Source organism: Hyla sarda, chromosome 11, assembly GCF_029499605.1.
Source record: "Hyla sarda isolate aHylSar1 chromosome 11, aHylSar1.hap1, whole genome shotgun sequence".
Taxonomy (NCBI): Eukaryota; Metazoa; Chordata; class Amphibia; order Anura; family Hylidae; genus Hyla; species Hyla sarda.
Genome location: NC_079199.1, coordinates 31,734,882 through 31,762,285, shown reverse-complemented (window position 1 = coordinate 31,762,285; position 27,404 = coordinate 31,734,882). Strand labels below are relative to the sequence as shown.

General features: G+C 43.6%; 1 protein-coding gene across 2 annotated transcripts; it reads right to left on the bottom strand.

Moving 5' to 3' along the window:
- On the bottom strand, window positions 1-22,200 carry SYNJ2BP (synaptojanin 2 binding protein). Of its 2 annotated transcripts, none has more exons than XM_056547193.1 (4): window positions 10,757-10,897; window positions 9,813-9,949; window positions 4,576-4,671; window positions 1-857 (listed from the first exon to the last, which is right to left on the bottom strand). In XM_056547193.1, exons 1-4 carry the CDS (start codon window positions 10,857-10,859, stop codon window positions 714-716), a joined length of 480 nt encoding a protein of 159 aa, XP_056403168.1. In that variant the 5' UTR covers window positions 10,860-10,897; the 3' UTR covers window positions 1-713. The 2 variants fall into 2 exon arrangements, with proteins under 2 accessions (XP_056403168.1, XP_056403169.1); XM_056547194.1 differs by lacking the exon at window positions 10,757-10,897 and adding an exon at window positions 21,967-22,200 and having other exon boundaries at window positions 2-857.
- Between the last annotated feature and the right edge of the window lie 5,204 nt (window positions 22,201-27,404).

Below are 27,404 nucleotides of genomic sequence, written 5' to 3'. Positions count from 1 at the left end.
GTCATGTCCCCATCTCGGAGGCAGCACCCGGCACAGAATGCCGGGGGGTGCACAGAGATCGCAGAGGTCCCCAGCGGCGGGACCCCTGCAATCATACATCTTATCCCCTAACAGGGGTCAAGTCCTGGGGGAAAAAAAAAAAAGTGTGGGAACGCTTCCACTCAAGGGCTGGTCCTCCAGGACTCCTACTAATGGGAAAGGTGTTCCTGTTGCGGAAGAAGTGCAGGAACTCAGTTCCCACACGTCCCTGCAGGACTTGAGCCCTGTCTCCTATGCTTTGGATAGGGGATAAGATGTATAAAGCCGGAATACCCCTTCAACTTACGAATGCCCTAATCCACAAATGAGTCTGTACTAGTGTTCTTTTTAGGGGCTTAAGTAGTACAGAGACTACATACTGTGAAGGCTCCCTCCCCCAAATGAATTTGGGAAAAAGAATACAAGGACTTGAAATTTACAAAAAAAATAACTTATTTCAAATTACAGGAGCAGATACCATGTGTAGTAAAGTATAACATTATATCTAACACAAAATACCATATACTGTCAGAATGATTGTACTCAAAATATTCCTGCGGTTTGTATCACTCCAAGAGATTAAATATATTTCCAGGCAGCGGACACTGAGGAGGTATCTCGGGAGATGGGAGATAGCATAATGTATGTATAGCTGTATTAGTTTATTCTCTTAGTATAGGCGTACTGTGGCCTTTTTAGAATCTTGCAGAACGTTGCCGGAATTTAACAAATGCATAGATAGCCACAGCAGCGAGAAGTACAGGCACCACAATCATTGTCAGCGACGTCCCTTCAGAGTCTCTATCACTTCTGCTTCCCAAAGGACCATTTAGGTGATTCTGGTAAAAGAAAAAGAAAATGATAAGCGGTGCTGATAGGATATTTTTAAAACAAACATTTTTTGGTGGCTATTTACTCCCAAACCCATGACAAGTAACAAGGATTCAGTGACACAGCTCATGTGATACAGGAAATGACTGGCTAAGAGTGGCCTAGCGACTGGCTAAGAGTGGCCTAGCGACTGGCTAAGAGTGGCCTAGCGACTGGCTAAGAGTGGCCTAGCGACTGGCTAAGAGTGGCCTAGCGACTGGCTAAGAGTGGCCTAGCGACTGGCTAAGAGTGGCCTAGCGACTGGCTAAGAGTGGCCTAGCGACTGGCTAAGAGTGGCCTAGCGACTGGCTAAGAGTGGCCTAGCGACTGGCTAAGAGTGGCCTAGCGACTGGCTAAGAGTGGCCTAGCGACTGGCTAAGAGTGGCCTAGCGACTGGTGCCAGAAAGTTAAACAGATTTGTAAATTACTTCTATTAAAAAATATTAATCCTTCCAATACATTTTATGGGCTGTATACTACAGAAGAAATGCTTTTCTTTTTGGATTTCTCTGGTGTCACGACCACAATGCTCTCTGCTTACCTCTGCTGTCCATTTTAGGAACTGTCCAGAGCAGCATATGTTTGCTATGGGGATTTTCTCCTGCTCTGGACAGTTCCAAAAATGGACAGCAGAGGTCAGCAGAGAGCACTGTGGTCCTGACATCAGAGAAATCCAAAAAGAAAGCATTTCTTCTGTAATATATAGCCCCTAAAAAGTACTGGAAGGATTAAGATATTTTAATCGAAGTAATTTACAAATCTGTTTAACTTTCTAGCACCAGTTGATTTAAAAAAAAAAAAGTTTTCCACGGGAGTACCCCTTTAAGTGATGACTTTATATCTTATTCTCTCCTTCCTGGTTAATGTGTTTTTAGTAGCAGATCGCTAGAATATGTAATCACATGCTGATTAGGGGGAATCTAGCTGACTCTTCTGCGTTTTCTTTTCCGCACATTGCACCACACAGCGCACAGTGTAAGTACCATTCTACCATGTTAAGTCAATTGGTCCAATCAGTATGAGATGGCCTATCCTAACAATGTGCCAAAACTCTTAAAAGGTGTACTCCGCTGTTCAACGTTTGGAACAAACTGTTCCGAATGTTTGAGCCTGAAGCTCGTGATATCATAGCCCCGCTCCTTCATGATGTCACACCCCGCCCCCTCAATGCAAGTCTATAGACTTGCATTGAGGGGGCGGGGCGTGATGTCATGAGGGGGGGAGCTATGACATCACGAGCTCCCGGCACCGGCTCCTGCGTTCGGAACAGTTTGTTCCAAACGTTGAGCGGCGGAGTACCCCTTTAATAGCCACTATTGTGGCTCCCAAAGAAGTTGTCACCCTGCTTTTTCAGGATCTGGAATAGTATATTTATAGTCTGCATAAATAGACTAACAATTTATAGCAATAAAGAAAGACCTAAATACTTCACGAGTGAACATTAACTTATATATTAACACCCGATTACCAGAAACAACTTAGGATCACTTCTAAAGGATAAGAAGAAATTCACATGTGACTTGGTTATTCACTTTTTAAGCTACTGTGGTATTGTGAGATTGACAAGTGTGATTAGGTTTTCTGTAGTAATGCATGGGTTAAAGAAAAACAAATATGAAGAAGAGGAAACATTAACATGGAGCCAATGAGAAATGAAAGAAGAATGTGGAAAATCATTTTATGTTGTGGAGCAGAGCTTGTTATCCCAAGGGAAAAGAATAGTAGGTGAATGAGCAGAGGGAGCGAGACCCAGAGCTGACATCACTTATAGACAGGCAGCAGCTTCTCCAAGCCAGGCTCATATATGCTGCCATTTATAAGGACTCATATGCATTCAGATTTGTATAGTGCACTGACACCTTCTCTCCCCATGATTATAGGAGGAACACGGAGGATCTAGATGGGAAAAAGCATCCCGGTCCACTTGTCTGTGTGGTGTCTGTGTATATATATGTGTCTGTGAGTTGTCTGTGTGTGTGTATATATATATATATGTATGTGTCTGTGTGTGTCTGTGTATATGTGTGTGTCTGTGTATATATATGTGACTGTGTATATGTGTGTGTCTGTGTATATATATGTATCTGTGTGTATATATGTGTGTCTGTGTATATATATATATATATATATGTGTGTGTCTGTGTATATATATGTGTCTGTGAGTTGTCTGTGTGTGTATATATATATATATATATATATATATATATATGTGTCTGTGTGTGTCTGTGTATATGTGTGTGTCTGTGTATATATATGTGACTGTGTATATATATGTATCTGTGTGTATATATATATATATATGTGTCTGTGTATATATATATATATATATATATATATATATGTGTGTCTGTGTATATATATATATGTGTGTCTGTGTGTATATATATATATATATATATATATATATATATATATATATGTGTGTCTGTGTATATATATATATATATATGTCTGTGTATATATGTATATATATATATATATATATATGTGTCTGTGTGTATATATATGTGTCTGTGTATATATATGTGTGTCTGTGTGTATATATATATATATATATATGTGTCTGTGTGTATGTATATATATATATATATATATATATATATATATATGTGTCTGTGTATATATATATATATATATATATATATATATATATATATGTGTGTCTGTGTATATATATATATATATATATATATATATATATATATATGTGTCTGTGTATATATATATATATATATATATATGTGTCTGTGTATATATATATATGTGTGTCTGTATATATGTGTCTGTGCATATATGTGTCTGTGTTGTCTGTGTATATATATGTGTCTGTGTATATATATGTCTGTGTGTTTGTGTATATATGTGTCTGTGTGTTGTCTGTGTATATATATGTGTCTGTGTATATATATGTGTCTGTATGTTTGTGTATATATGTGTCTGTGCATATATGTGTTGTCGGTGTGTGTGTGTGTGTGTGTGTGTGTGTGTGTGTGTGTGTGGGGGGGGGAGGGGGCAACTCTGCTGCCTAATATGGGGGGGGGCAACTCTGCTGCCTAATATGGGGGGGGGGGGCAACTCTGCTGCCTAATCTGGGGGGGGGGGGGCAACTCTGCTGCCTAATCTGGGGGGGGGGGGGCAACTCTGCTGCCTAATCTGGGGGGGGGGCAACTCTGCTGCCTAATCTGGGGGGGGGGGCAACTCTGCTGCCTAATCTGGGGGGGGGGTGGCAACTCTGCTGCCTAATCTGGGGGGGGGTGGCAACTCTGCTGCCTAATCTGGGGGGGGTGGCAACTCTGCTGCCTAATCTGGGGGGGGGGGGGGGGGTAACTCTGCTGCCTAATCTGGGGGGGGGAGGGGGGCAATTCTGCTGCCTAATCTGGGGGACAACTATGCTGCCTAATCTGGGGGACAACTACCCGGCCCTTCACATTTTTTTAGTTTCTAATGTGGCCCCATGGAAAAAATAATTGCCCACCCCTGCTCTAACTGGTGAGAATGCTGCTCAGACATGACAGCCAAGCACAGGATGGTGGTGATCCAGGGCTGTCAACTTCCGATGCCTTTTCTTTAGGCAAAGGCAGAATTTATGCCCAGAGTTACACAACTGGAATACTCAAGGTTATACAGAAATAGCCTACTTATATATGTATCTAAAGACCATGAAGTTGGCCAGAAAATGTCACTTACCTGATGTTGAACTTTTAGTACCACATGTTCACCTGAACTCCTGAAGAGGTCCACGGCCTTCTTATGCAATAGATTTTCTAGTTTGATACCATTTACCTGAAAGGAGAAAAACAAAATAATAAAAAAAATTATTTTAATGCAGATGTATGGTAGGACCTGTGCACATTGGTATCCTTAGGGGCATACCTGGGAGGCTGTTAGGGCAGTTGCAGGAAGCCAGACGGAGGCACCATAAAGCTAGCCTGGCAGCACGGTAAGCGAACAGAGCCAAACAAATTTACAGTATTTGCATCTGAATCTAATAAATAACTTAAGACAGCAATACACATGGCCTATTGGCTAACCAAACCTAGGCCACAACATAGGGCGATCGTGTACAAATGTAGGTGAATAAGTAAAGATGGAAGTAAGGATTGTGCTTACTATTTCACTATTTTTTTATGATATTCCACATCAACTATCTTAGCATTGTTACAGCAGACAATGAAATTATCTGCAGAATTAATGTGAACTTCTGTTCCCTTGGTTTTCAAACTTGGTTATAAATTAAGACTTAAAAAAATATATATACATTTATATATAATGTGTGTGTGTGTGTGTGTGTGTGTGTGTGTAATATATATATATATATATATATATATATATATACACATACATACACACACACACACAGCAACAGGAGAATACAACAGCACACAGATAAAACATGAAATGCTACACAGCTATAGTGCAAAAACATTTAAAAAATGAAAAAAGTGAGGTACTTAGCTCACAATTTGGCAGCCAAATAGCTTGGACCATCCCACCACGGTAAGGTGACCTCATCGGGATGGACCCTACACTGTGAACATGCCTGTGTGTAATCAGTTAAACAGGCATTGCAAGGTCTGCGACGTCCTAGCACCTTATACACACCTAATGGAGGTGGGTGGGGTGCAAGAGCCAACATGGAGGTAGCCACTTCCTCGTATGTATAACACAAACACCTTACCGTGGTGGGATGGTCCAAGCTATTTGGTCGCCAAATTGTGAGCCAAGTACCTCACTTTTTCATTTTTTGCACTATAGCTGTATAGGATTTCATGTTTTATCTGTATCTTTGTGCTAGCAGTGTGCTGCTGTATTCTCCTGTTGCTGTATATTTAGCCTAGCAGCGTGCACCTGTATGCCAGGTCCATATAGTAGTTTGGGATCTAGTAGTGCTGGCTAACTTATCCTTGTTTGTGTTTGTATCTATATTATATATATAACTTATCCTTGTTTGTGTTTGTATCTATAATATATATATATATATATATATATATATATTAGTATTTTAAAAAAATTATTCATTTGGGTATTTTTGGCATCCAGTAAATCTAAAGAATGAGAATATTAGCTCATTTAAGCTCTAGTACCAGGTAATTTCCTACAATGCTACCGAACATTGCAGACCTTGAGGAAGACAAGTTTGTTAAATGGACACTGTCATTAAAACAGATTTTTTGCTATTGCACTCCTTATGGTAAATAACAAATCTTTCTAATGTACTTTGTTTAAATAAAAAGGTTTTCTATGTTTTGTGCTTAAAAAAAGCTGCCACTAGGTGTCTCCCTACTTGTCCAGAGCACATTTCCCAACATTAGTGGAGTACCCCTTTAAATATGTACAGTCCTTAGATATATGTCCCCCCAGAAGATCCTCTGGTAAATTCACTGAATCGCACACAGGAGGCGGGGCTTCATGGCTCAATTTACATGTTCATTATCTGTGACTCCACTAAGATGTAAAGTCACTGACAGTAAATATGTAAATTGAGCCATGAAGGCCCGCCCCCTGTGCGTGATTCACTGAATTCCGTGGGGGACAGGACTTACTGGACATATTAAAGTAAGTGACCCCTTGTTGGACTCCTGTTCACCCGCACTATAACACTGTGTATTATGTTTAGTGGGGTTGAACAGGCTGACAGTTTTCCTTTAACCCCTTAAGGACCAATACAAATAAACCTGTACGCCCCTGAAAGACCAGGCCTGTTTTTTCAAATCGGGGATGTCTGTCTTTATTAGAGAATAACTCTGGTAACGTTTTGCCAATCACGATAATTCTGACATAGTTTTTTTGTCACAAGTTGTCCTTCATGTACATAGTAAAAGTAAGCCGATATCATTTGTAGTTTTTTTTTTTACAATGCAAAAAATCATGAAATTTTTACAAAAAATGACGATTTTTTGCTATTTTAACACTAATAGGTTGCATATATTTATACATACTGACCAAATAGTTTATGAAACTTATACTTTCAGATGTCTACTTTATTTTGACGTCATTTTTTAGTTTTTAATTAACATTTTAAATTAGTTAGAAGCCTAACAATTTAACTTGAAATGTTGAAAATTTGAAAAGTACATTTTTTTTATGTGCTATGCAAGGTTTGCAGAAATTAAAAAGGTAGTAGAACATAGGAACACCCCCCCAAATGACCCCATTTTAAAAACTAGACCCCTCAAGGTATTCGCTAGGGGGTACAGTGAGTATTTTAACACCATAGTTTTTTGGCAGGAATTATTACAAAGTCAGTGTTAAAATTCGAAATTTGCAATTTTTCACAAATGCATCATTTGGGGGGCATATTTTTTGTACATCACTTCTGATATTGAAAGAAATGCACACTATATTTTATTTAGCTGCTTGTCCCATGTTCGGAAATACCCCCGCTTTGGCCATATATGGTTCCTTGGCCGCATGGTAGGACTCAGAAGGAGAGGAGCGCCATTTGGCTTTCAGGGCAGAACAGTACCCCCACCCCCACAAGTGACCCCATTTATATACCGCACCCCTACAAGTTATTGGCTGGACCAGGGACCTCTCTGATTGGTCCTTGGTCGGCTAGCAGTAGAACGCGTCTGTTAAGGCTCCTGATGGATATATCCGCCATGTTGTGGGAATAAGCACCCGCTCATGGCGAATATATCCATCACTGCTGCGGCTGGGTAGCTCAGTGTGTCCGCTCATGACTGCTGGCGGGAAATCCGCCGCTATGAGTGGACACACAAAGCTACCCAGCCGCAGCAGGGAGCTCATTACCGTGACTGCTGCATAATGTGTAGGATCACATGGTGTACATCCGCAGCATATTACATGCTGCGGATGTCCGCCAATGCGATCCTTCACATTATGCATTTTTTTAAATTAGATTCATTTAATAAATGTATTATATATATATATATATATATATATATATTTTTTTTTTTTTTTTATTTATTTATTTATTTTTTTTTACACTTTTATTACATTTTTATTTATTTTTACACTTTTATTTATTTATTTATTTATTTTTACACTTTTTAATGCTTTGGAATACTTAGTATTCCAAAGCATTGCAGTTATATGCTGCCTGCCAGTTTTCGCTAGCAGGCAGCATATTAGGACGTGCCTCTCAGGCAATACCCAGGGCAGACCTGGGGGTCTTTGTAGGACCCCCGGCTGCCCAGGTATGCAGCAGTACCCCGCGATGCTCCGGGGTGCTGCAGGAGAGACAGAGGGAGCTCCCTCCCTCTGTCATAACACTTACAGCCCGCGGTCACTTCCGACCGCGGCTGTAAGGGTTAAAACTGCCGGGACCGAAGTTTACTTCGGTCCTGGCAGTGCAGCAGGGTCCCGGCTGTGTGATACAGCCGAGTCCCTGCCGCGATCTCGTGGGTGCACTGGGCAGCACCCATGAGAATAATGGACGAGTATAGACGTCCAGGTGCGGGAACGCCCGCCAACCTGGACGTCTATACTCGTCCATGGTCGTTATCGGGTTAAGCAAACATCATATTCACAGAAATCATGTTTAGTGAAGTCAGAATGTGGCGATTAGAAATCCCGTCACAACCTAGCTGGATCTACAGTACAGGCAATGTAAATGTACGTCCTGGTGAGGTGGTACTTACCGCACCAGGATGTACATTTACGTCCTAAGCATAACCGCGAGCATCGGAGCGATGCCCGGATCATGCGTGGCAGGTCCCGGCTGTTGATCGCAGCCAGGGACCCGCCTGTAATGGAGGACATCCGCCATTAATCCCTCAATACAGATCACGGCATCTGCAGCATCGCGGTCATTAAAATGGATGATCGGATCACCCGCAGCGCTGCCGCGGCGATCTGATCATCCCCAAAGAGTGTTTATATACATATTTGGTATTGCCACGTGCGTAAATATCTGAACTATTAAAATAAAATGTTAATGATACCGTACGGTGAACGGCGTGAACATAAAAAATAAAAAAATAGCTGCTCTTTTATAACATTTTATTCCAAAAAATCTATAAAAAAATTGATTAAAAAAGTTTTATATAAGCAAATATGGTACCAATAAAAAGTACATATCACGGCGCAACAAATGAGCTCTCATACCGCCGCTTATACGGAAAAATGAAAAAAAGTTATAGGTCTTCAAAATAGGGGGATTTTAAACATTCTAATTTGGTTAAAAAGTTTGCGATTTTTTTTTAAGCGCAACAGTAATAGAAAGGTAGGTTATCATGGGTATCATTTTAATTGTATTGACCCAAAGAATAAAAAACACATGTCATTTTTACCGTAAATTGTACGGCGTGAAAACAAAACCTTCCAAAATTAGCAAAATTGCAGTTTTCTTTTTAATTTCACCACACAAATAGTATTTTTTTGGTTGCGCCATACATTTTATGGTAAAGTGAGTGATGGCATTATAACAGACAACTGGTCACGCAAAAAACAAGCCCTCATACCAGTCTGTGGATGAAAATATAAAAGTTATGATTTTTTGAAGGCGAGGAGGAAAAAATGAAAAAGTAAAAATAAAATGGTCTGCGTCCTTAAGGCCCAAATGGGCTGAGTCCTTAAGGGGTTAATAACGGATGTTATTTTGCGAGAGAGGTAACGGGAGAAATAGTGCATGCATTTCTCCCGTCACAAAATAACGTCTGTTATTGATAACGCGCTATGACGGGCTAAAACGGTTAATGTAAAAATCTCAGACTATAATGGGATTTTGTAATGGCCGTTTTTAACGTTTTGTAAATGGGCCATTATAACGGATCTTTAAAACAGAGAATTCTATAGTGTGAAAGCAGCCTAAGGAGCTATATCTCCGCTCATGCCCATACTTATACGTGGGAGAATAGAGGGCAGGCGCAGAACCGTTAGTTATATCAGTATAAAGGTGAAGTGGGTAACAGTGAACACAATGGCAGCCAGATAGCGCACATTCATGAGTGGCGTCTCACCTCCAATATCCGGTCTCCTTCCTGCAGCCTGCCATCAACCGCGGCAGCGCCATTCTCCTTGATGCTGCTGACATAAATGCCACTATCATGCGAGACATATTGTTGGTCTGTGCCACCCACGATATTAAACCCCAGACCTGGAAAAAAGAAAAAATACAGATGAACTAGTTGTGTATATAATACCTGTCTAAGGCTGCATTCACATGTTTTCACAGTACGGGTGCTGGATCCGGCTGGGGGAGGGGAAAACCGTGACCAGCGCTGAAATCCATTTACTTTAAAGGGGTACTCTGCCCCTAGACATCTTATCCCCTATCCTAAGGATAGGGGATAAGATATCAGATCGCTGGGGTTCCGCGGGATCACGGCTGCGGCACCCCACTAGCAGACTCGCTACGTGCGTAATGACGGGCGATACAGGGGCCGGAGCATCGTGACGTCATGGCTCCGTCGCTCGTGATGTCACGGTCCGCCTCCTTAATGCAAGTCTATGGGAGGGGGCGTTATGGCCGTGACATAACGATGCTCCGGCCCCTGTATTGCTGGTCATTACGCACGGAGTGTATCTGCTCTGTGCAGTAATGATAGGGGGGTGCCGCAGCCCAGATCCTGGGGGTCCCCAGCAGCGGGACCCCGGCGATCTCACATCTTATCCCCTATACTTTGGATAGGGGATAAGTTGTCTAGAAGCGGAGTACCCCTTTAATGAGCCAACCGGAGTATACTACGGTTTTAGGTCCGGTCACAAAACTGGATACGGGTCAAAAATGAGCCGACTGGAGTCCCCGTTTGACTCCGGTCGGCTCATTAAAGTAAATGGATTTCAGCGCTGGTCCGACTGGGGTACGGGAGCACCCGGTTTTCCCCTCCCCCAGCCGGATCCGGCACCCGTACTGTGAAAACGAGGTGTGAATGCAGCCTTATCTAGGATCCATAATACATACATAATACGCTGCCAGGGGACGACACTACTATGACGACAAGGGGTAAAGGGGACGTAAAGCAATCCGACTTATAGGGAGCCACGTTGGAGGTGATGCTGCGCATATTGGTGGACTGTTCTGTTCACAAGGCCTCGGAGGCCCCCGACCCTACAGGTTCTTGTTGCTGCTTTCTGTACTTTATGTACAAGCGAATCAGTCAACAACTACAGATTTGGATTCCTTTCTGCCAAAATGCAGAAGTTCTTAAGCATCCCCTAGAGATCACGAAAAATATTTTTCTCACAGTATAGGAATACACATCTAAAAAGGGTCAGATCTCCCGAGGCTGAATTTGGGAAGAGGACTAAATCAGAAGGGTTGTCAGTGACCAGAAGAATCTTATTTTTCTACACAAAATTATAGGTGTTAAAAAAATTAATCACCACACCGGCTTTGATAAGTTCCCCCGCCCTTTATATTTTTACAAAAAATAAGTGATGCTTTATCCTGTAACTTTCACCTTTTTACATTTCTCTGCTATTGACCCTGGCATCTAAGTTGTAAAAGGGGTACTCCGCTGCTCAGCATTTGGAGCAAACTGTTGCGAATGCTGGAGCTGGGAGCTCGTGACGTCATAGCCCCACCCCCTCAATGCAAGTCTATGGGAGGGGGCGTGACGGCTGTCCCATAGACTTGCATTGAGGGGGCGGGGCGTGACGCCATTTCTACAACCCAGCGGGTTTCGCTGACATTTATTCTTATGTGTGTGGCCAGGTTAAAGGGGGTACTCCGCTGCTCAGCATTTGGAACAAACTGTTCCGACTGCTGGAGCCGGTGACGGGAGCTCGTGACGCTATAGTCCCGCCCCTTCATGACATCACGCCCAGCCCACTCATGATGTCATAGCCCTGCCCCCTCATTGTGTCACGCCCCGCCCCCTCAATGCAAGTCTATGGGAGGGGGCGTGACGGCTGTCCCATAGACTTGCATTGAGGGGGTGGGGTGTGACGCCATTTCTACAACCCAGCGGGTTTCGCTGACATTATTCTAATGTGTGTGGCCAGGTTAAAGGGGTACAAACTGTTTCGACTGCTGGAGCCGGTGTCGGGAGCTCATGACGCTATAGTCCCGCCCCTTCATGACATCACGCCCAGCCCCCCTCATGGTGTCACGCCCCGCCCCCTCAATGCAAGTCTATGGGAGGGGGCGTGAACGCCCCCTCCCATAGACTTGCATTGAGGGGGCAGGGCTATGACATCACGAGCTCCCGGCTCCAGCGTTCGGAACAGTTTTTTTTCCAAACACTGAGCAGCGGAGTGCCCCTTTAAGTGTAGCTTTTCTCTTGTGTATTTCTCCCATAACTTTCTTCACCATAAATACATTTACTGTAAGCCATTATCTTAATCCCCAGTACATCTGTCTTTGGTGGTCAACTCTGTGGGCTTCTGGGGAATCACAGACACCATTAAATATCTAGTCTGCAGAACGTCCTCTCCGAGGGATCAATGAAGCCGGGATGAGACATTTTATTGCATCCTACACTAAGTGCTCCCGGCCCCCCCATGTCCTATAGATCAAGTTACACGTAACCTGCATGAAATACCAATCCACCTTGTCTGACCTATACAGGATTCAATCACTAGGAGCTTCACACTACATACATAAAGGGGAACCCCGTCACCATGAAGATTAGAGATGAGCGAACTTACAGTAAATTCGATTCGTCACGAACTTCTCGGCTCGGCAGTTGATGGCTTTATCCTGCATAAATTAGTTCAGCTTTCCGGTGGGCTGGAAAAGGTGGATACAGTCCTAGGAAAGAGTCTCCAGCCCACCGGAGCGCCTGAAAGCTGAACTAATTTAGGCAGGATAAGTCATCAACTGCCGAGCCGAGAAGTTCGTGACGAATCGAATTTACTGTAAGTTCGCTCATCTCTAATGAAGATAGGGGGAGATTTATCAAAACCTGTGCAGAGGAAAACTTGCCCAGTTGCCCATAGCAACCAATCAGTTTGCTGCTTTCATTTTTCACAGGCCTTCATAAAAATGAAAGCAGCAAGCTGATTGGTTGCTATGGGCAACTGGGCAAGTTTTCCTCTGCACAGGTTTTGATAAATCTCCCCCATATTGTCCAATCTGTAGGCCTCATGTTATAGAGCAGCAGGAGGAGATGATAAGATTGATGTATAGTTTTATGATCGATTAGTTTAATAAAAATTAATCGAATAAAAATAACCATAGTGGAGAAGACGATAATTTGTGAGTTAGATTAGGGAGGGAATTAATGAGGGGGATCAGACTGAAGGTCTTCTGTGTGTTTTAGGTAATCGATGCATTGTTTGTTAAGAGAGAGTTTGAGGGGTTCGGCTAGACGTTGCGCTTTGCCAAGGCCGAGAGGGGTAGCTTTTTTATTATATTTAAAGGGGTACTCTGGTGGAAACTTTTTTTTATTTAATTTTAATTTTTTTAAATCAACTGGTGCCAGAAAGTTAAACAGATTTGTAAATTACTTCTATTAATAAATCTTAATCCTTCCAGTACTTATCAGCTGCTGTATGCTCCAGAGGAAGTGGAGTTGTTCCTTTCTGTCTGACCACATTGCTCTCTGCTGACACCTTTGTCCATGTCAGGTACTGTCCAGAGTAGGAGCAAATCCCCATAGCAAACCTCTACTGCTTCAGACAGTTCCTGACATTGACAGATGTGTCAGCAGAGAGCACTGTGGTCAGACAGAAAGGAACAACTCAACTTTCTCTGTAGTATACAGCCTCTGATAAGTACTGGAAGGATTAAGATTTTTAATAGAAGGAATTTACAAATCTGTTTAACCTTCTGGCACCAGTTGATTTGAAAAAAAAATTATGATCTACCAAAGTACCCCTTTAATGACAACTATTTGCATAATCGATTAGTTGTTTCAGCCCTAGTTCTATGGGAAAAGTTGCAGAATAACTTGTCATTTATTCATGTAAACGTCTACTTATTCTGGGCTAAATAGTCAACTGTGCGGTCCTCAGTAATAAGCACAGTAATTGCAAAACTATAACTCCCAGCATGCCCGGACAGCCAAAGGCTGTCCGGGCATGCTGGGAGTTGTAGTTTTGCAACAGCTGAAGGCACACTGGTTGGAAAACATTACACTATAGGCACACAGATAGATAGCTTTCAATCACTGAGTAAGACCGCCCACTTGACTACTTAGTCCAGAATGAGAAAAGGATTTCATGAATAAATGACAAGTTTAGTCCTCCCAGAAAGCTATATAACCAATGTGGTGGCAAAGTAAACTTTTTATTATATCCAATATTCCATTAAACAGAATGTAAACGCCAACGTGTTTTGGGTCTTGATGACTCTTAGTCATGGTAAATGGTGACAGGTTTAATGTTTATAGTCGTCTATAGAAACTAAAACTTAGAAGAAAAAAAAAAAAGTCAGGCTCCTCTCCATATTTCCCCTAATACTGTACATTTATAAGGCTATTTTGTGAGTGTTGGGATCACCACTGATAGCAAGACCGAGGGCCCTAAATCCCCCCATTCCAATCAAGTGGTATTTGAAAATGCATGTGTGTTTATGGGGCTGCCTCAGATAGCTGGTCACAACCCTGCACTGAAATAGAGTGTGGCCCTTATAAAAAGGCATATTTTTGGTCTATGTACACGCTTGCTTCTTTTATTGTAAGTAATATTCCATAAAACAGAGAGTAACCGACGTGTTTCGGGTCTCGACGACCCTTAGTCATAGCATGTATAACTGGTTCCCTTTAACATTCATAGCCATCTACAAAAACAAAAAGTTAGGCACTCTGCAAAAATATTTGCTCCTCTCCAGATTCGAGAATACAGGTGTGTTTATGGGGCTGTCTAACAAGGTTACGACCCCACACTGATCTGGAGTGTGACCCCTAGAAAAGGGCACACTTGCTATATATATATATATATATATATATATATATATATATATATATATATATATATATATCTATATATATATCTATATATGTTTTATCTTATTGTGAAATGAGGTCATAATGTTCCAGTGTCTCCTCATGTTGCTTGTGTCAGAGGTTAGACGCAGGTAAATGGAACGATGTGCAGAAACTCAAAAGGGTGTTCACGCCAAAATCCAAACAAATGCAACCTATAAAATCCAATCGGGAGATGCCAATCATAACAAGGCGAGGAATACATTACACCATATACTAACAACATACGGGGAGGCATTGTATTCATCAGCAGAAATGAACAGGCTCCACATTACATGTGCGGTCTACACCACGGCCTTTTGCAGCATCATCCGATGACCGGGCTATGAGAACAGGTGTATGGCTCACAGCCATGTGCAGGATTTGTATACTATGTAAATCCCGGCCTAACACAATACAGTTAATGGACTGCTCTCTGCGGGTTTAATGCACTAGAGTCCGGAACCAGTTCAAGGATAAAACCTTGCGTCAGCACTTGATGTGCAAATCTACATATTAACCCCTTACAGGGAGTGGAGCACAATGTCATTTATTCCTGTCTCCCAGGCGTTAATATCAGGACATCCGCTTACGTCAGTGCTGGTTTACTTGGCAGCAGTGCAGCTTTGCGTAAACTCTACAATCACGCTGTATGCCATACTACTGCCAAAAGATGGCGAACTGTAATATAAATATACTGGAAAAGGTGACATGTTGTAGTCATTCCTTATAAGCAGTGCAACTATGAGAACATTATTTACTGGACCTGGGTCAGAAATGGAGCGACCCCCCCCCTATTGTAATCAATCTTTAGAAGTCCTTTAGCTTTCCTAGGTAAAGTAGACATTACTAAACACGCCATTTGCTATTCAGGTCCTTAAAGGGGTACTCCACCCCTAGACATCTTATCCCCTATCCAAAGGATAGGGGATAAGATGTCTGATCGCAGGGGTCCCGCCGCTGGGGACCCCCGCAATATAGCACGCAGCACCCACCTGTTACTGCTCCGGAAGCGCTGGGGGGTGTGGCTCCCGACCAAGGGAACGGAAGATTGTGACGTCACGACTCCGCCCCCGTGTGACCTCACACTCCGCCCCCTCAATGCAAGTCTATGGGAGGGGGCGGAACCCCCGCGATCAGACATCTTATCCCCTATCCTTTGGATAGAGGATAAGATTAGAGATGAGAGAACTTACAGTAAATTTGATTCGTCACGAACTTCTCGGCTCGGCAGTTGATGACTTTTCCTGCATAAATGAGTTCAGCTTTCAGGTGCTCCCGTGGGCTGGAAAAGGTGGATACAGTCCTAGGAGACTCTTTCCTAGGACTGTATCCACCTTTTCCAGCCCACCGGAGCACCTGAAGGCTGAACTAATTTACGCAGGATAAATCATCAACTGCCGAGCCGAGAAGTTCGTGACGAATCTAATTTACTGTAAGTTCGCTCATCTCTAGATACGATGTCTAGGGGTGGAGTATCCCTTTAAATGCTCAAAATTGTGTCTGTCGTATCCCTTTTTTCCTGTGCCGGTTTTGAGAGGGCACTCAATGAACAGGGGCAGACAGAACTTTTTTTCTCCACCCCAGAAATTGTTTCATCAAATACATTTCCTAGATCTAGTGCTTGAGAGCATGTACATCCGCTGAGTTACCCATGATCCTCCAGTTCAGTCTCCTACACTATTTGCAAGTGTTGTCTTCTCAGTCAACCAAAAAGGCTCAAATGGGAGTTCTGCTTCCTGTTTGGAATCTAACTGCTGGCCTACCAGATTTCCTGGATTCCTAAAAAAAACAGGTCCATCTAGATATACAACTATATGATTGCTACGACTGGGGTAGGGATCAGTGCAGACCTGAATCTCGCCCCTACCACTGTGCCTACCAACATGGACGATCTTCCCTAAACGGCGCCACCCAACTGGGTGACGGTCCCTATCCTGCCTAAGTGCATGGAGCATCAGGGAAGTCAGGCCAGATCAGCAACACAAGGGCAGAAAGGTACAAAATAAGCAGACATAAGGGTAAACCCAGGAACAAGACAGATAATCAAAACCTAGAGAAGAGCACAGTACAAAATCAGAAACAGAATCAGGACAAGTAAGGGTCAAACCAGGAGGGTATGGTATGGAAGGCATGAGTGCTGGAACCACAGCCAATTCTCTAGGTTGGCCTCCTCACATAATGACGAGTGGTCCTGAGGAAGTTGTAGGTTTGCAGCAAACTGTGTGCCTATTCCCCATTGCATAAGCATGCACACTCAACTGAGCATGCATTTTTATGGAGATTAGAGTAAATTCGATTCGTCACAAACTTTTCGGCTCGGCAGATGATGCCTTTTCCTGCATAAATTAGTTCAGCTTTCAGGTGCTCCGGTGGGCTGGAAAAGGTGGATACAGTCCTAGGAGACTCTTCCCTAGGAATATATCCACCTTTTCCAGCCCACCGGAGCACCTGAAGGCTGAACTAAATTTACGTAGGAAAAGTCATCAACTGCCGAGCCGAGAAGTTCGTGACGAATCGAATTTACTGTAAGTTCGCTCATCTCTAATGGAGATATATATATTAGCTTTAGGTTTGGTTCAGCGATGGGTGTTTTATCTCTGTTTCGGCTACATATCTGAGAAATGCAGCAGTTATGTATTTGCTTACAGGTTTATTTACTTCCTCTGCCATCTGCATTTTGTAATAGACAACATTAACATAAGATGGAGTAGAGAAGAGCACAGTACAAAATCAGAAACAGAATCAGGACAAGTAAGGGTCAAACCAGGAGGGTATGGTATGGAAGGCATGAGTGCTGGAACCACAGCCAATTCTGCCATCTGCATTTTGTAATAGACAACATTAACATAAGGTGGAGTATTATGAGGTCGATGGAGCCTCTGATACGTATGAACTTCCTATCTATATCATGTTTTGCATTAATGTTCTAGGAAGGAGAGAACAGGAAGAATGCCCACAGGCAGCTCACTGTAAAATATAAATAGCAAATGGAAAAAAAGGTCATAAAAATCCTAAAGACAGTCAAAAGGAAATAATCTGTATTCTAGATGCATATCTGGTTCAGAATTTCAACAATTCTCTTTCTAAAGCAGGGTTACCTAACCAATGTGCCTCCAGCTGTTGCAAAACTATAACTCCCAGTATGCCCGGACAGGGCTTACTCGGAGTTATAGTTTTGCAACAGCTGGAGGCACATTGGTTGGGAAACACTGTTCTAAGGTGGATGTGAAAAGAAAAGTGTTCAGTCCCAAACCTACTAAAATCACACACCGCGATCCCGCATCATATCGCGTCGGTCCCGGCGCTAATCAACGGCCGGGACCCGCGGCTAATACCACACATCGCCGATTGCTGCGATGTGCGGTATTAACCCTTTAGAAGCGGCGGACAAAGCTGACCGACGCTTCTAAAGTGAAACTGAAAGTATCCCGGGTGCTCAGTCGGGCTGTTCGGGACTGCCGCGGTGAAATCGCGGCGTCCTGAACAGCTGATCGGACATCGGAAGGGCTCTTACCTGCCTCCTCGGTGTCCGATCGACGAATGACTGCTCCGTGCCTGACATCCAGGCAGGAGCAGTCAAGCGCCGATAATGCTGATCACAGGCGTGTTAATACACGCCTGTGATCAGGATGAGAGATCAGTGTGTGCAGTGTTATAGGTCCCTATGGGACCTATAACACTGCAAAAAAAATGTAAAAAAACAGTGTTAATAAAGGTCATTTAACCCCTTCCCTAATAAAAGTTTGAATCACCCCCCTTTTCCCATAAAAAAAATAAAACAGTGTAAAAAAAAAAATAAATAAACATATGTGGTATCGCCGCGTGCGTAAATGTCTGAACTATAAAAATCTATCATTAATTAAGCCGTATGGTCAATGGCGTACGCGCAAAAAAATTCCAAAGTCCAAAAAAGCGTATTTTGGTCACTTTTTATAACATTAAAAAATTAATAAAAAGTGATCAAAAAGTCCGATCAAAACAAAAATCATACCGATAAAAACTTGAGATCACGGCGCAAAAAATGAGTCCCCATACCGCCCCGTACGTGGAAAAATAAAAAAGTTATAGGGGTCAGAAGATGACATTTTTAAACGTATAAATTATGCTGCATGTAGTTATGATTTTTTCCAGAAGTGCGACAAAATTAAACCTATATAAGTAGGGTATCATTTTAACCGTATGGACCTACAGAATAATGATAAGGTGTAATTTTTACCGAAATATGCACTGTGTAGAAACGGAAGCCCCCAAAAGTTACAAAATGGCGTTTTTTTTTCGATTTTGTCGCACAATGATTTTTTTTTCCGTTTCGCCGTGCATTTTTGGGTAAAATGACTGTCACTGCAAAGTAGAATTGGCGACGCAAAAAATAAGCCATAATATGGATTTTTAGGTGGAAAATTGAAAGGGTTATGATTTTTAAAAGGTAAGGAGGAAAAAACGAAAGTGCAAAAACGGAAAAACCCTGAGTCCTTAAGGGGTTAAAGGGGTTATCCAGGAAAAAACTTTTTTTTACATATCAACTGGCTCCAGAAAGTTAAACAGATTTGTAAATTACTTCTATTAAAAAATCTTAATCCTTTCAGTACTTATGAGCTGCTGAAGTGGAGTTGTTCTTTTCTGTCTAAGTGCTCTCTGATGACACGTGTCTTGGGAACCGCCCAGTTTAGAAGCAAATCCCCATAGCAAACCTCTTCTACTCTGTGCAGTTCCCGAGACAAGCAGAGATGTCAGCAGAGAGCACTGTTGCCAGACAGAAAAAAAAACAACTTCAGCAGCTGATAATTATTTAAAGGATTAAGATTTTTTTTTTTAATAGAAGTAATTTACAAATCTGTTTAACTTTCTGGAGCCAGTTGATAAAAAAAAAAAAAAAAAAAAAAAAAAAGTTTTTTCCTGGAATACCCCTTTAAAGGGGTGTTTGAGCCCCTCAAAACATATCACCTATCCACTGGGTATCTCCAGAGCACCAGTACACAATGAATGAAGTACGTGTTGAACCACTGTTACATTTTGTGGGGAAAAGCTGGGTCCCTGTTCTAGACACTGTGGTATAGGGAATAAGTTTTTAGGAGCAGAAATATCTCTGTTTAAAAAGGGGTACTCCACTGCAAAACATTTTTTTTTTTTAAATCAACTGGTTGTTGTTCAGCTGCTGTATGCTCAACAGGAAGTTCTTTTCTTTTTGAATTCCCTTTCTGTCTGACCACAGTGCTCTCTGCTGACACCTCTGTCCATGTCAGGAAGTGTCCAGAGTAGCAGCAAATCCCCATAGCAAACCTATCCTGCTCTGGACAGTTCCTAAAACGAACAGAGGTGTTAGCAAAAGGCACTGTGGTCAGACAGAAAGGAAATTCAAAAAGAAAAGAACTTCCTCTGGCGCATACAGCAGCTGATAAGTACTGAAAGTATTAAGAGTTTTAAATAGAAGTAATTTACAAACCTGTTTCACTTTCCGGCACCAGTTGATTTAAAGAAAAAAAAATAATGTTTTCCAGGGGAGTATCCCTTTAAGGGCTTGTACGCACACACGCATTTGTTCCGCATTTCCCAATTAAAGGGGTATTCCCATATCTATGGCATATCTGCAGGATATGCTATAAATGTTACCTAGATGTGGGTCACACCCCTGGGACCCGCACTTATCTTGAGTTGGCTATTTTCAAGGGGAAACCTTGAACTCCCTATGGCAGGACCTACATAGGGGACATTTATGGCATATCCGTGTAATATGCCAGATGGGAATACCAAATAAAAAGGGGCTTTTCTTATCTCAGCTAACATAGTAAAACTCGTAGGTAAAAGAGATTTATTTAGGAAGTTTTCCTCCTTCTTCCGATATTCCTGTTCGTTTCCTTCCCTTGCTGACAGCTCGTTGCCTAGGTTACAGACCACCACTCCACATTAGAAGAGGTGGTTTGTATCTGAAGAGGAGTGGTGGTCGCAAACCTAGGCAATGAGCTGTCAACAAGGGAAAGAAAGGAACAGGAATATTAGGAGGAAAAACTCCTAAATAAATGTATTGGCAAAAACCATCAGCTTGACATCCTCCAACAAATTAAGCTGTTAGTTGAGATGGGAATACCCCCGATTATGCAAAACTTATTCAGTGTCTGATCGTGGGGGGTCCGACTGCTGCAACCTCCCCGCGATTTCCAGAATGGGTCCAGTCTCTTACCTCTCAGTGTTCCAGTCCCCACCTAAGTCCAACTGGTCTCGGAAATGATGGCCAATCACTGGCCAATGAAGGTGAAGGCTCCAAGGTAAGGGATGGGACCCATTCAGAATTAAACACCCGGTGATTAGACACTTATCCCCTATTCTCTATAACCAGAGTAGGGATTGACAGATATCGATTATTTAGGGCCGATACCAATAATCTGTGGCCTTTCAGGTCGATAGCCGATAACTTATACTGATATTCCGGTATATGTTATCAGCTATTTCTCCCGGGAACAGGTAATTATAAAACCGGGGATGGGGGGTGGCAATGGGGCAGCGGTGGTCTCTGGCCGGGGTGGTGCATTATCGGATTATCGGCAAGATAATTGCCGATACCGGTAACATCAAAAATCGTGAATATCGGCCGAACCGATAATCGGTCGATCCCTAAACCAGAGTACCCCTTTAACTTAAATAAAGAAGTCAAAATCTGCATCCGTCCATGGTCTGTGATCATCGACATTACTAACCTCATCTCCCATGCCTCTATGACAACATTCTGCAACCGGCGGCTCTCGCAGGCTGTTGGAGCCTGCTGGGAGTTGTAGTTTTGCAACAGCTAGAGACGCTGCAAGATGAATATCACTGATCTAGCATACTTTAGAACAGTGTTTCCAAATCGGGACGCCTCCAGATGTTGCAAAACTACAACTCCCAGCATGCCCGGACAGCCAACGGCTGTCCGGGCATGCTGGGAGTTGTAGTTTTGCAACATCTGGAGGCTTTGTAAGATCACATTGACACCAGCATTTAGTATCATGGTCCACATAGTTGTGTTTATAAAGCTGTATTCTTCAACCTAAGCCGACCCAGATATTGCAAAACTAGCAGTGCATGCTGGGAGTTGTAGTTATGCAGCAGCTGGTCTGGCCGTAGGTTGGAGAACACTGCAGTCCTTCCCATCTCCACCACTAACCCCTGGATGTAATGTGAACACTGCCGGTACCGGTGCACAGGATACACGAGGCCTGCACAGCCCCATGACACTTCAGTCCGTGCAGTGACCCGTATAGGGTGTGCACCCCCCCACCCCTGGTACCTGAGGGGCCCCTGATGAGCTCGATCTCCTCCACCGCAGCCCGGGATCCCGCACTCATGTCGTCGGCCGCACGCCCCCTCCCCCTGCAGGTCTACGATCAGGCTGAAGGTGAACGCAACCCACAGCACTTTCTGTTCCTGCAGCCAGCCGGCCCCCACGTGGGATGGATGCGCCGCAAGGCACCATGGGACTTGTAGTCCCGGGCTGTAGAAGTGAAAGTGCAGGGCAGGAATGAGGATGGAATGTGAGCGGCATGCGCTGGATATTACACGTAGACCACCAGGTGGTGCCAAACTATTCCCAGCATGCTCTCTAGGGCGGCAGGGGTCTCCAAACTAAGGACCTAGGAATGTTGCATAACCACAACAACCACCATGCCCCCTGGTGCAGTGGTCTCTAAACTGTGGACCCAAAGACGCTGCATAACTACAATTCCCAGCATGCCCCCCTAGTGCAGTGGTCTCTAAGCTGTGGACCCAAAGACGCTGCATAACTACAATTCCCAGCATGCCCCCCTAGTGCAGTGGTCTCTAAGCTGTAAACCCAAAGACGTTGCATAACTACAATTCCCAGCATGCCCTCTAGGGCAGTGGTCTCCAAACTGTGGACCCTCAGATGGTGCATAACTACAACTCCCAGCATGCTCTCCAAATTGGACCCACAGATGTTGCATAACTACAATTCCCAGCATGTCTTCTAGGGCAGTGGTCTCCAAACTGTGGACCCTCAGATAGTGCATAACTACAACTCCCAGCATGCTCTCCAAATTGGACCCACAGATGTTGCATAACTACAACTCCCAGCATGCCCTCTAGGACAATGGTCTCAAAACAGTGGACCCTCAGATGTTGCATAACTACAACTCCCAGCATGCTCTCCAAACTGGACCCACAGATGTTGCATGATTACAACTCCCAGCATGCCCCCCTAAGACAGTGGTCTTCAAACTGTGGACCCTCAGATGGTGCATAACTGCAACTCCCAGCATGCCTGGACAGTCATTGGCTGGGAGTTGTAGTTTTACTCCATCTGGAAGTCCACAGTTTGGAGAGCACTGCCCTAGAGAGCATGCTGGGAGTTGTAGTTATGTAACATCTGTGGGTCCAGTTTGGAGAGCATGCTGGGAGTTGTAGTTATGCACCATCTGAGGGTCCACAGTTTGGAGACCACTGTCCTAGGGGGCATGCTGAGAGTTGTAGCTTTGCACCATCTGAGGGTCCACAGTTTGGAGACCACTGCCCTAGGGGGCATGCTGGGAGTTGTAGTTATGCAACATCTGTGGGTCCAGCTGGAGAGCATGCTGGGAGTTGTAGTTACGCAACATAGAAGGTCCACAGTTTGAAGACCACTGTCCTAGGGGGCATGCTGGGAGTTGTAGTTATGCAACATCTGTGGGTCCAGTTTGGAGAGCATGCTGGGAGTTGAAGTTATGCAACATATGAAGGTCCACAGTTTGGAGACCACTGCTCTAGGTATTCCAGTGGTTTAATCATTTTACACGCTTTCCTTAACCTGTGGCTTTCTAAAATGCAAACTACATCTCCCAGTATCCCCCCTGACTGGCATCTGCATGCTGGGCCTTATAGTTTTACAACAGTTGGTGTGACCCGGTAGTGATCTTGTAGCGCAATAGTCTCCAATCTGTGGCTCTACAAATTCTGTAAGACTACATCTCCCAGCATGTCCTGACAGCTCTTGATGTCCAGGCATGATGGAAGTTATAGTATTGAAACAGCTGGAGGGCCTTAGGTTGGGGTACACTGCCTTGTACTGAAGTAGTGCTGCTGTATGGTATTTCAGTATTTTTCCCCTTACTTTCTAAGAGCCATAACTTTTATGGCAGCGGTCTTCAAACTGTGGCCCTCCAGATGTTGAAAAACTACAACTCCCAGCATGCCCAGACAGCCAACGGCTGTCCGGGCATGCTGGGAATTGTAGTTTTGCAACATCTGGAGGGCCACAGTTTGAAGACCACTGTTTTAGGGTATGTTCCTACTGGCATTTACCAAGTCAACAGCTGAAGGCACATTGTTTGGAAAACACTGCCTTCCATTGTTTTGTGGAGAGATGTGGGTTACTGAGTGTGGGCACAGTGTAGGACACTAAATTGGCACCAATACAAGAGGGGGGGGGGGGGGAGGTTGGGCACCGGTAACGTGTTAGGACAACAAAGGAGCACTGCTACTATGGGATGTAGTAAGGAGACACTGGCCCAGATTTATTAATCTGTGTGAGAGAAAAAGTGGAGGGATTTCCCCACAGCAGCCAATCACAGCTCAGCTTTCACTTTACCTCAGATCGTTAGCTGAGCTGTGATTGGTCGCTGTGGGAAAATCTCTTCATTTTTTTCCTCAAACACAGTTTGATAAATCTGGGCCACTATTTTTTTGTGGGGCACTAGGGAGGACACTATTACCATTCAGTACTGTATGTTTGGGCCAGACAGAGGAGAAAATTATCAAACAAGTGTACACCATAAGGCGGTGCTTTACAAACACTGGGGGAGATTTATGAAAGGATTTAGGGTACGTTCCCACACGGCGTATTTTGCTGCGTATTTGGTGCTGCGTATTTTCCTACCCATTGACTTCAACAGAGAAAATAAAACACGCAGCAGCAAATAAGCAGCAAATACGCCGTGTGGGAATGTACCCTTAGACTGGTTTTTCCTGTCTAAATTTGTCGCACAGAAAGTCGCAGTCTAAATACGTGTGACTTTTTTGCGACTTTTGCTTTAGAGGATTTTTAGTACATGAGGCATTCTAGTCTATTTTAGACAGAAAAATGCATTGGTGCTGAATTTATCAAAAGCGACTTTTCAGCGACAAGTCGCATCGGCTGAAAGTACGCCGAAATGTCAGACCGTGCTGAATCAGGTTTAAATACAGTCTAAAGCATAAATGCCAAAGTCCGTGCGCAGAATTTATCAAGAGCCGTGCGACTTTTGATAAATTAGGCGCACAATAGACCGGCCTAACGCTCTGTAGTTTGGTCTATATCAGTGGTCTCCAACCTGCGGCCCTCCAGATGTTGCAAAACTACAACTCCCAGCATGCCCGGACAGCCGTTGGCTGTCCGGGCATGCTGGGAGTTGTAGTTTTGCAACATCCGGAGGGCCGCAGGTTGGAGACCACTGGTCTATATTGATGTGGGACGTAGACAACTTCAAAAACTACAATTTCCAGCATGCCCGTACAGCCTTTGTCTGTAGCAGGTGGGCAAACACATTTTAAACACATTTATTTAACCCATCTATATTTGTTTTCCTGTGTGTCAAATAACCATTTAGTTAATTTAAACAATTTTGTTATAGATCACTGGGGGTCCGACCAGTGGGACCCCCTGCGATCTCCTGCATGGCGCCCCTGGCAGTCCACAGGGCGTGTTGATCCCTGCACAAAGCGTCCTCCGACACGCCCCTTCCATGTATCCCATAGAGGAGGGGAGGGGGAGTGTTGGTCGCAGCTTCCTGCAGAATGCTGGGGTGCCGTGCAGGAGATCGCAGGGGGTACCAGCGGTCGGAACCCCCCTGACGACCTATAACATATCGCTTATACTTTGCATAGGGGATAAGTTTTATTTCACTACAGTACTCCTTTAATACATTGATAAGGTGTCTATGGAAAAGAGGCCACATTAGATTTTGGCCACAGTCATGTGACCATGGCTGAGCCCTGACTACTGTAACTTGGATCTGCATCAGAGTTCCGTTCAAGAAGTTTCATCACAGTCTGTTCCAGTGACAGACAACAGACCTGGTCACCAACGAGTCCCATTGACTTTGAATGAAGTCTGTAGGTTTCTGTCTGGTGCTCCTTTCTGACCAGAGTATAGTTGGACTTTGTTCTGTGCTGACCAAAGGCAAATTAAAGGGGTACTGCGGCGCTAAGACATCTTATCTCCTATCCAAAGGATAGGGGATAGGATGCCTGATCGTGGGGGTCCCGCCACTGGGGAACCCCGTGATCTTGCACGCAGCAACCTGTTATAATCAGTCTCCGAAGCACGTTCGCTCCGGGTCTGATCAATGCAAGCCTATGGGAGGGGGAGTGACGTGGAAGATCACGGGGGTCCCCAGCAGCGGGACCCCCGCGATCAGGCATCTTATCCCCTATCCTTTGGATGGGGATAAGGTGTCTTAGCGCCGGAGTACCCCTTTAAGGCATGTAGTGGAAATATTTTCTGGTTTGTCGCATATCCTTCATGGTGAGCGTCATATTGTGCAATGTAACATGGTTTGTTGTAATTTACTATTAGCACAGCTGCAGATGTGATGGTGGTCAGGGACATTTAACCCCTTAAGGACCAATGCAAATAAACCTGTACGCCCCTGAAAGACCAGGCCTGTTTTTTCAAATCGGGGATGTCTGTCTTTATTAGAGAATAACCCCTGTAACGTTTTGCCAATCACGATAATTCTGACATTGTTTTTTTGTCACAAGTTGTCCTTCATGTACGTAGTAAAAGTACGCCGATATCATTTGTAGTTTTTTTTTTACAATGCAAAAAATCATGAAATTTTTACAAAAAATTACGATTTTTTGCTATTTTAACACTAATTGGTTGCATATATTTATACATACTGACCAAATAGTTTATGAAACTTATACTTTCAGATGTCTACTTTATTTTGACGTCATTTTTTAGTTTTTAATTAACATTTTAAATTAGTTAGAAGCCTAACAATTTAACTTGAAATTTTGAAAATTTTGAAAATTTGAAAAGTACATCTTTTTTTATGTGCTATGCAAGGTTTGCAGAAATTAAAAGGTAGTAGAAAATAGGAACACCCCCCCCCCCCCCCCCAAATGACCCCATTTTAAAAACTAGACCCCTCAAGGTATTCGCTATGGGGTACAGTGAGTATTTTAACACCATAGTTTTTTGGCAGGAATTATTACAAAGTCAGTGTTAAAAATTCGAAAATTGCAATTTTTCACAAATGCATCATTTGGGGGGCATATTTTTTGTACATCACTTCTGATATTGAAAGAAATGCACCCTATATTTTATTTAGCTGCTTGTCCCATGTTCGGAAATACCCCCGCTTTGACCATATATGGTTCCTTGGCCGCGTGGTAATACTCAGAAGGAGAGGAGCGCAATTTGGCTTTCAGGGCAGAACAGTACCCCCACCCCCACAAGTGACCCCATTTATATACCGCACCCCTACAAGTTATTGGCTGGACCAGGGACCTCTCTGATTGGTCCTTGGTCGGCTGGCAGTATCACGCGTCTGTCTGTGACAGTTAAGGCTCCTGATGGATATATCCGCCATGTTGTGGGAATAAGCACCCGCTCATGGCGAATATATCCATCACTGCTGCGGCTGGGTAGCTCAGTGTGTCCGCTCATGACTGCTGGCGGAAAATCCGCCACTATGAGTGGACACACAAAGCTACCCAGCCGCAGCAGCGAGCTCATTACCGTGACTGCTG